At 32.5% G+C, this 10378-nt stretch overlaps 2 protein-coding genes across 2 annotated transcripts; both read left to right on the top strand.

Annotated features, from left to right (window-relative positions):
• The first annotated feature begins 880 nt into the window (after positions 1 to 880).
• LOC110600905 (uncharacterized protein At4g14342) lies at positions 881 to 3209 on the top strand. The gene is made up of 4 exons (XM_021737823.2): positions 881 to 1052; positions 1227 to 1312; positions 1396 to 1519; positions 2986 to 3209. The coding sequence occupies exons 1-4, from the start codon at positions 1047 to 1049 to the stop codon at positions 3031 to 3033; spliced, it is 264 nt and encodes an 87-aa protein (XP_021593515.1). The 5' UTR covers positions 881 to 1046; the 3' UTR covers positions 3034 to 3209.
• Positions 3210 to 4410: 1201 nt separating this feature from the next.
• Positions 4411 to 8299, top strand: LOC110600995 (putative pentatricopeptide repeat-containing protein At3g23330). The gene has a single exon (XM_021737961.2). The coding sequence runs from the start codon at positions 4715 to 4717 to the stop codon at positions 7004 to 7006; it is 2292 nt and encodes a 763-aa protein (XP_021593653.1). The 5' UTR covers positions 4411 to 4714; the 3' UTR covers positions 7007 to 8299.
• The last annotated feature ends 2079 nt before the right edge of the window (positions 8300 to 10378 follow it).

Consider the following 10378-nt stretch of genomic DNA (forward strand, 5'->3'; position numbering starts at 1 on the left):
TTTTTAATACTAAATAAATTAATTTGAGTTTGGATTTTATTAATTGAATATTTCTGCTAAAACTTTAAATATTAAATTATTTATTATTAAAATAATAAAAATCAAAGTGGGGTTTATTAAATATTAGGAATTATTATTATTATTATTATTATTATTATTAATCCTGCATAGAGCTTTAACTAATTTTCGAAGCAAAGTTGAAGACCAGGAGAAATTATTCTATATAGGAAACTAATTGGAATGATAAATAATAATAAATCGTCAAAAAATAACTCTATGTATATTTGATTTTTTTTTTTAAAAAAAGGAAGTGTCGATAGAAAATTTGAAAATAATCATGAAGAAAAAGCCATACCCTTTGCCTCACTTTCGTTGGCATGATAAATTGTATTCGATGCAACTGAATTTTAATAAAATAAATTTAAATAGTTTAAATTTTAAAAATAATATTTATTTACATATAAAATTAAATTTATATTATATACCTAAATATTTTTTAATTAAATTTGTTTATATAAATAATTAATTTAATATAAAAAATATATTTTATAATAATATTTATAAATTTTTTATATATTTTTTTATTTAAAAAATTAAAATTTAAATACTTTTTAAAAATATTTAAATTTTTAAATGAAAATTATTAATAAAAATATTTTTTATATAAATTATTAATTAAAATATATAAAATTAAATAAATTTAAATTTATTTAAATAATGATAATTAAATTTAAAATAAATTTAATTAATTTAAATTAATTTTAACGAATACTTTTCCCATTTACATTCGTGCTTCCAGGTGGTGATTTTCATGGATTTCAGAATCCTAGCCGTAGTAGTAATCACACCGAACTGTCGATAAAATAAAATAAAAAAAAGAAATTCCAGACCGATGGTCGAATTGTAATTAAGTCGGTGAATGGTCGGTGGAAATTGGAAACAAAAACCTCTCCCAGGAGTAGCTTGTTCATTCTGTTTCATCTCTCGCTCTCCTACTTCCATCTCCAGCTCTAGCTCCAGCTCCAACTCCAACTCCAGCTCCAAACATGCAGGTAATTTTCATCTCAATCTTTTTTCTGTTTTAATTTTTTGTATTTTGGTTGATGTGTTGCTTTGAAAGTAAGTTCCAGATCCTATCTTGTGATTTAAACCTAAACCCTAAAACTCGAAAACGCCATGAAACCGACATTGGTTATGATTCAGCGCTTCTACTGGTATACGTGCAGGCCAGTGATAGGTTTAACATCAATTCCCAGCTTGAGCATCTCCAAGCTAAGTACGTTGGAACTGGCCACGCCGATTTAAATCGATTGTAAGTTTTCTCTTTGATTTTTTTTTTTCTGGCTATTGGTTGCTCGTATTGGAAGGAATTTTCTTATGCTTTTGTTTGTGCAGTGAGTGGGCGGTGAACATCCAGCGTGATAGCTATGCATCATATATTGGCCATTACCCCATATTGGCGTACTTCGCTATTGCAGAAAATGAGTCTATTGGCAGAGAACGCTACAACTTTATGCAGGTTACTCTCTCTCTCACGCTTATTTTAATCTTTTTTTTTTTTCAGAAAAAAAAATATATTTTACCGAAGTTGCTATTGGAGGAGATGGACAATGGATGAGAAAATGATCAATTAGAATTAGATGTTCTTTTTTGTAAGTTTAAGGAAACTAAAGTTAGGAAAACCTTCATCTGGTTTACGTGGATTATATTACTGCGATGAACATCTATTATTGCACAAATTAGATGGAATTTCTTTTTTAAATGCAAGTCAAAGGTTCTACAAGGTAAGAGGAGAGGAAATGATTGATTTTGAAATATGCAGGAATGTCTGATGACTAAGTTATGGGCTTCAAAGATATTGAATTGTTCATTCTCAACTCAGCTAAAGAAAAGAAACCTTAGACGGACTACTTAGTGGGCAACTAGATTATTTTGGGTTTGTTCTTGCTAGTGAACAACTTGGGTAGGTCCACTTTTGGGGCTTTCCATGCAAGTAAAATTAGACACCTAGGCAGAGGGTGCCATGTCCCATTCTGATGGGGGCAGAGATGCTTTTGTACAAGTGTGTCAGACATGTCACACAGTACATTAACGATGGGCCATAGGATAATGATGGGCTATAGGACAATAAATGCGGAGCTGGCGTTCATACCCTCTGCATGCGCTTTTATAATCCATGTGCTGAACTAAGGAGACTTCTTGTTTCGTCAAGTCGTGTCGGGCTCATCCGATCTATATAGAAATGAGTTTTTCCGATTATTGAGATTGGCTATCTGTTGTAGTATGGGCTTTTGAGAGGATCTGTCTATCCATTCCGGACTTGGGTAAATGAATGGGTTTGGTAAACTAAAGAGTGTTGTTGGTTTGATTTTTTGTACTTAATAAGTTGGGTTCTGACCAGATAGAAAGGTTTTTGATTCACGTGTCATGATCTTGGGGGCCCTATTTTTTATATGTTATCACAATACATTCTCGATGGTGCATGTTGCCCTTGAATACGAGTTGGACTAATTTTGAATGAGGTATCCATATGAATAAATCACACTTTTATGTAGATGGTGTAGGTTAGATTTCTCGTGATTATATGATAATACTCTTAGATTTTTGGAGATGGTATAGGATTGAAATTAGATTTCTCGTGATAATTTTCGTAGATTGCTTTATATATTTGATTGTTGTTAAGTTAAAAGCTTTGAGAATTTAATGTCTTACAAAACATTGTATTCTGGTAGAATCTTATGTTTTGGCCAACTTATGTTGTTATGCATGGTTGAGAAGCAAATCATGCATGCAGGAAGGATATTGGAAGAGCTAATAGTAATATGCATGGTCTCATTTGCCTTTTTATTATCTTCGGAAGTATTACATGGACAATCTTTTTGGTTGGAGTGGCTACTGGATGTTTAAGTAAAAATAGGATCCTTCTGTTCTCTCACAGATTCTTTTTAATTTTCGTGGACTAATGCTTATCTCTAATTGGTGCAGAAAATGCTCTTGCCCTGTGGTCTCCCCCCAGAAAGGGAAGATGATTGAGAGTTCAGGCGATGAAGTTAGAACTGATTAATTCTGGGATCTTTATGGGCTGTAAATCTAGAGATTTGTGAGATTGATGTTTGTTAATTACAGTGATGAGCACTGAAGTTGTGGTCTCATTATATGTTTTTTGTGAACGTTCAGAAAAATATTAATGTGGTTTCGCATTTCTAAAATGGCTGATGGGTCGTTTTCTTTTAATGGCAAAAACAGTGGATCTTAGAATAACGTTGCTTTCTTTTCAAATAGAAAGCTGGTATCCTCTGAAGCGAAGAGCTGCCGTATGAGTTGCACCGACCTATCCTATGTTCGATTGTATCCTCGTTGGTTAATTCATGATTATCCGTTTTCGGCACCTCGCTTGAAGAAAAGTAAATAACTTGCGTGGTTATGTTTCTAGTAATTTGCAGTGTGACAAAACTACAGTAGTGTCCAATACTCTGTTACTAAATGCGAGAGGGTTTATGACGGAAACATCAAATTTAACAGTATGTCAATCGTACAAGATCAAGCGCAGAAACATCAGTCTTCATGAAGTTTCTCTTTATTCGACATGGGAAGGGGAAACTCTTTCTCTGGGTTGTTTTGTTTCGCTTCTAGAGCATCACGCCCTTGTTTCCCTTGAGGCGTTTTTTCACTCGACGTGACTGTGGGTCTCCCTCCATTGTGGAGTTGGGCTATTAATAATATATCTTATTTAATAATTTGCAATTGTGATTAGGATTTGAGGGTTTCAATAGTGCTGCTAGTTGTGCGTCAAACTTGGGGTATCGGCATGTATGCCAATAGGGTTGTACTGCATATAGGAATATATGCCAATAGGATTGTACTGTATATTCTAGCTAAGAAGAACTAGATAAAAAAAAAAAAAAAAAAACTCTAGCCATTTAATTTTAGGAACCAAATTTAGTTGGGTTCGATTTTCAATTTTAATATGATTCCAATTCATTCAATTCTATTTTAATTTTTACACAAAATTTTCCTTTAATTTTTACAAACTAACCTTAAAAAATTCAGTTTCGATTTTAATTGTTCAAATTCGGTTTCAATTCTAGTTTAGAAAATATCATTTTGGTGTAGTTTTAGATCTGTGTTTTAATACTATTTTGAGTATAATTTAGTTTTAGGTTCAATTTAAATATTTATTTTTACACATAAAATTACAACATTACTATTTTCATATCAACACAATAAACTTCTTCAAAACTGGAACATGGAAACTATATAAAAGATAATATTGCCAGCAATAAAATAGAAATAAAAATGTTAAAATAAAAAATATATTATAAATAATTTCTAGTAATGATCTTCTTTATATTTCTTAACTATAAATTTATTAATTAAAAATATGCATATACAATTAATATCTCTAAATATAATATATAATTAAGCCTTCATGTATCTTATTTTAAAAAAAAAACTTTTTTAAAAAAAATATTTTAGAGCATTTCTCACCAACTTTGGTACTTCTATTTTCGGAGTTACTATTTTCTGTTAGGTACCATTTGGCAGCCCTTGAAATTGAGCTGGCGCGTAATTCCAACCTATTCAGTCTTCAGCCCCCAGCAGCCCCAGCCAAGGGCCAGTTCGTGTCTTCGTGATCTATGAAGGCTACGAAACAAGCATTTCCCTTTGTGACGTTCGCTTTTGTGGTTTCCCACCAATCTCTCAACACAAATCAATGACTAATACGAATTCTCTCCTCAAAGTTCTCCTCAGAAGCCCCGACACTGTAAGCTCGAAATACCAAGCCAAACAGCTGCATGCTCAAATCCTCAAATTCAAACCGTCCTCTTCTACTTACCTTTCCACTCTCATCTCCATCTACGCAAAATTTAACCTTTTACATGATTCTCTTCTTCTTTTCAACACCCTTCACTCACCGCCAATTCTTGCCTATAAATCCATCATCAGATGCTACGCTGCTCATAACCTTTTAGTTCAATCCCTGGGATGTTTTGTGCAAATGAGAGCTTCTGGTAAATGCCCAGATCATAATGTGTTCCCCTCTGTGGTCAAGTCATGCGCATTGTTGTCGGACCTAAAATTAGGCGAGTCTGTTCATGGGTGCATTATTAGGTTGGGTATGGACTTTGATTTGTATACCGGCAATGCCCTTCTGAATATGTATGCCAAATTTCAGAGTTTGGGTAAGAGTGGCTCGCAGGGAAATGGTATGTATAAGATGTTTGATGGAATGTCTGAGAGAATGTTTTGTAGTGAAGTTAGTGGTGAATTGGTACACAAGTCTGAGAAACGGATAATGAGTATGGATCAAAATCCTAGTTTGAACAAAGCTAGGAGTGTTTCACCCCAAATTAATGGAAGCAGCGAAGTCATTGATCGGTTTTACCGGGAAATTCATGATTCTTACGGAGAAAAGGCAGAAAGGAGTACAACAATGGATAGTGTAAGAAAGATTTTTGAGATGATGCCGAGAAGAGATGTTGTTTCTTGGAATACAGTGATTACAGGGAATGCACAGAATGGAATGTATGAAGAAGCTCTAATGATGGTTAGGGAGATGGGAAATGCGGACTTGAAACCTGATTCATTCACTTTGTCAAGTGTGCTTCCTATATTTGCAGAATATGTGAATGTCAGTAAGGGGAAAGAGATTCATGGGTATGCCATAAGAAATAGCTTTGATGAAGATGTTTTCATTGGTAGTGGCTTAATTGATATGTATGCAAAGTGCAGTAGAGTGGAAGATTCATTACGGGTTTTTAGGATATTGCCCCAGCGAGATGCCATTTCGTGGAATTCTATTGTTGCGGGGTGTGTACAGAACAGTCTGTATGATGAGGGCCTAAGGTTATTTTGGCAGATGGTGAAGGCTAAAGTAAAGCCTAAGCAAGTTTCCTTTTCCAGTATCTTACCGGCTTGTGCTCAATTGACAAAATTAAATTTGGGAAAGCAGCTTCATGGATATATAATAAGGGCTGGATTTGATAATAATCTGTTTATATCTAGCTCACTTGTTGACATGTATACCAAATGTGGGAATGTTAAAGTAGCTAGACGGATCTTTGATAAAATGGAGCAACATGACATGGTGTCGTGGACTGCCATAATCATGGGATATGCTTTACATGGTCATGCCCGTGATGCAATTTCCTTATTTGAGCAAATGGAAATTAGGGGAGTGAGACCAAACTATGTGGTTTTTATGGCTGTGTTAACTGCTTGTAGTCATGCTGGTTTGGTTGATGAAGCTTGGAAATATTTCAACAGTATGACTCAGAATTATGGAATTGCACCAGGCTTGGAGCACGTCACTGCAATGGCAGACGGACTTGGTAGAGCAGGAAAGTTAGATGAAGCTTATAAGTTAATCTCCAGTTTGGATAGACCTGTAGGAAGTGTTTGGTCTACGTTGCTAGCTGCTTGTCGAGTCCACAAGAACATTGAATTGGCTGAAAAGGTTGCCAAGGAAATATTTGAGGTTGATCCAGAGAATGTAGGAGCCTATATTCTTCTGTCAAACATATATGCTGCAGCTCGGAGATGGAGAGATGCATCAAAATTGCGATTATTTATGAGGGATAAGGGCATAAAGAAAACTCCTGCTTGCAGCTGGATTGAAGTTAAAAACAAGATGCATGCCTTTACCTCAGGAGATAAATCCCATCCAAATTATGATAAAGTACATGAGACTCTGAAAGTCCTACTAGAAAAGATGGAACAAGAAGGATATGTTCCTGATACGAGTGAGGTGTTTCATGATGTTGAGGAGGAGCAGAAGAAACAATTATTATATGGTCACAGTGAGAGACTTGCCATAGCATTTGGCATCATTAGCACCGCTGCTGGCACAACGATTCGAGTCACAAAGAACATTCGGGTGTGTACAGACTGTCATACAGCAACCAAATTCATATCAAAGATAGTTGAAAGAGAGATAATTTTGAGGGATAATAACCGCTTTCACCATTTCAAGGGTGGAAATTGTTCATGTGGAGATTATTGGTGATAGGAGCAAGAAACTTCCTACAGTTATCACTAGTGCTCCGGCCAGGAGAAAAGTTTGAACAACATTCAGGTCTGTGCAGACTTCCCATACAACTGCAGAGTGTCATCTAAGATTTTGGAGAGGTAAATGATTGTGAGGGTTAAATTACCAATTTAATGTGATGGGAAAAATGTGATTTTGTCAGTCTATTCATCATCCCTCGCTGAACCTAAGGGTAAGTTGTTCTCTGGTGCCAAAAAGAAAAAATGGTGCAACTTGGAATGTGATTTATTTGTGTATCCTTTTCTTTTATAGCCTTGTTTCAGTTTTCTATCAGCTGTACTCATAGAGGCAGAGGTGTCAAGCCACAGAATTCAATAGCTGACGTCCGCTAGTGTCATGCACACACTGTCTGCAGATGATACACTTCTATCTGAAGCAAGTATGATCAGTGCTCAAGCTGTCATGAACAATCATAAAAAATTATTCATTTCTTTGGTTTCACACTTCTCAGCAACAGAGAAGAATCCAGCAGGTTTTACATCTCTCAGGAACTGTTTTGATTCACTTAGGAAGGATAAAATTGAAAAGGAGATCGAATGACTCATGGAGAAAATATCCATAATATGTTGGAATGTGATGAACGTAAAGAATGAAACTACATATGAAGGAAGAGCCCCAGATACAATGAAACAACAAAGGAATGCTGGGCACCCATTCAGGAATAAGGTGTTCTGCTAGTTAACAAACAAGAAGCGCAAGTCAATCGGACTCACAGGCAGCACGCAATATCATCTGGCAACCCAACTCTGATGCAAAATTAACTAGAGGGAAAACCTCTCATGCAAAAGGTACGTAGGGATCGGAAAGGTAGGATGCTCCGATGATGTTCGTAGCTCACACCTAATAGAGGTTTTCGGTTCAAGGAAGCAATCCTGTTGGTAAAGCAAATACAAGCTAAACATAGTGTTGGAGTCTGATTCTGAAATCTCATCAAAGGTGATCCATGATCAAAGCCAGTGCTATTGGGAAATTGACGCCGTAGTAATCTGTATCAGAAAACAAGTTCCCTCCTTTCAGTTATTGAACATCAGTCTGGTTAGGAAAAAGGCATGTGCAGTAGCTGACTGGATGGTAAATCACTTTCATTGAGGCTTTCCTTGTAACAACTTATGTTAACTCTCCTGCTCAATATAATCTGCTGTGTCTCGACTCCCCGAGCCTCTTTCCAGTGAATACTGTTGATTTATTATTTTTAAATGTTAAGGAAGATCTTCATATAAATGGAGCTGCAGAGCAAGAAAGTTAAACTTCTCCTGTGTCCCATTTCATACTGTTACTCTAAAGCAAGATCCTTAATATTAATTTAGAAGCACAAATAATTGAAGTGATGTTTGACAATGACATTAGAGTTGTATGATAGTAAGCCCATTTCATAAAAATATCATCTTAATTGAATTGCAAGGAAGGAAGAATGCTAACCACAAGATTTAGATGCATTTATTTATTTATTTTTATGTCTAGCCAAGAATGCTAATTCATGATTTAGACGCATCTTAATTCATAAAAATAACTTTATTTACTATAAAGAAACACATTTGATGTCTAGCCAAGCATATTGAAGTTTTATCCAATAACAACAGTGAATAGGCCACTTCAGATAGCTTTGTGGTGTGAAAGCTAACACTGAACATTAATCAAAGGTTAAAAAGATAGAAAAGAAAAAGGCAGCCACTGATTGGGGAACCACATCATCTTCTTTTTTACACTTTTTTTTTTTTTTATGCTATAGACTATAGAGGCAGAAAATGCACGTTGTTCACTGATTGCCTACTTAATAAAGTTTTTAGGCAAAAAGAGAAAGACAAAGGTTTCTCCTCACAATTCACCTCTCATTACTGCAATCTCTCCCTCCTCAGTTCTTGTTTATTTTATTTTATTGCTCATTGGAATTTTTTTTTTAAATTCTCAAATATTAAATGACACATTTATATATGGATCGAATACTCACCCTACTAATTGATTTAGCGAGTTAAATGAAGTAAGTTAAATTTTAAAAAACTTTATATTACTTTTAAAAAAATATTCTTCCTAAATATAATATATTATAATTAGTGTTTACATGTACAGTTAAAATATTTAATTTTATTAATTGTTTCTTACTATACTTCTGACTCACATTGCTTTATTATTATTATTATTATTATTTTTAATTAATAAATTTAATTTTTCAAAGCATGTTTAATATATGAAGCTAATAAATGGATTACAAGGAGCTTATCATTTGAGTGGGATGAAAAAAGAAAGTAACTTTATTTTTACATAATGAAAATAAAAATATTTGCAATGTGTAAAAATTAATACTCATTTATATTTTTTATTTAAAATTTCTGTACAATAATTAAGAAAAAGCAATTAAAATCGTCTACATTACAACGAAATACTTATCAATTTGATTTTAAAATATTAAGACTATAATAGCATTTATTTTAATAGTACAAAAATTATTATGCACGATATTATTATGAGAGTTTGATATCAGCATATAAAATTCAAACTGTGTTAGCAGTGATTAAATTAATATAAAAAATTATCAACAAAATCTGTAATTGTATATGATATTTTACATTATATAAATTTTAATTTACTATGAGATATTAGAGTTAAGATAACAGTTATTTTAAAAATATCCTTTTAACTCTTATCATATATTTTTTTTATCATATATTACGTAAATTTAATATTTTTACAAATACATGTAGTTACTAAATTTTATTTTTAAAATTTATTTCATCTAGATTCACAATTGTATTAATTAAATAATTTAATAATTTTATTGTAATTATATTTTAGTACTAGTAATGTAATGTAATATTTATATTGTAGATAAAAAAAATTGTTTACACCCAACTTAATTTAACTTGGTGAATTACTATAAAATTTCTAAGTTTTTCCAGAAACTTTTAGTTTATATTTATTTTAAAATTAATTAATTAAAAATTATTTTATTTTGTAGAATTAAAATTTCAAATTTTTTATTAAAAAATTGTTATTCAATTTATTTTAATTTTAAAAAATTAAATATTATAAATATTTGAAATTATAAAATTAAATAATAAATTATTAAAGATAATTAATGAATTTTTTAATAAAATAACTTAAATTAATAAAATATAAAAATATTTCAATGGAGTTGATTTTAAAATAAAATAAAATAATTAATTTTATAAAAAATAAAAAACTTATTAATAATTTATTCTTTTAGTTTAGGGGTAAAGACATAAAGTCGAACTCGGAGTCCCACTACCCACACTGCAACTAAAAGAAAATTTCCGACAAAAAAAAAAAAAAACTAAAAGAAAATTAAAAATAAAAAAGGTAAAATCCATTAAT

Source organism: Manihot esculenta, chromosome 15 (genome assembly GCF_001659605.2).
Source record: "Manihot esculenta cultivar AM560-2 chromosome 15, M.esculenta_v8, whole genome shotgun sequence".
NCBI lineage: Eukaryota > Viridiplantae > Streptophyta > Magnoliopsida > Malpighiales > Euphorbiaceae > Manihot > Manihot esculenta.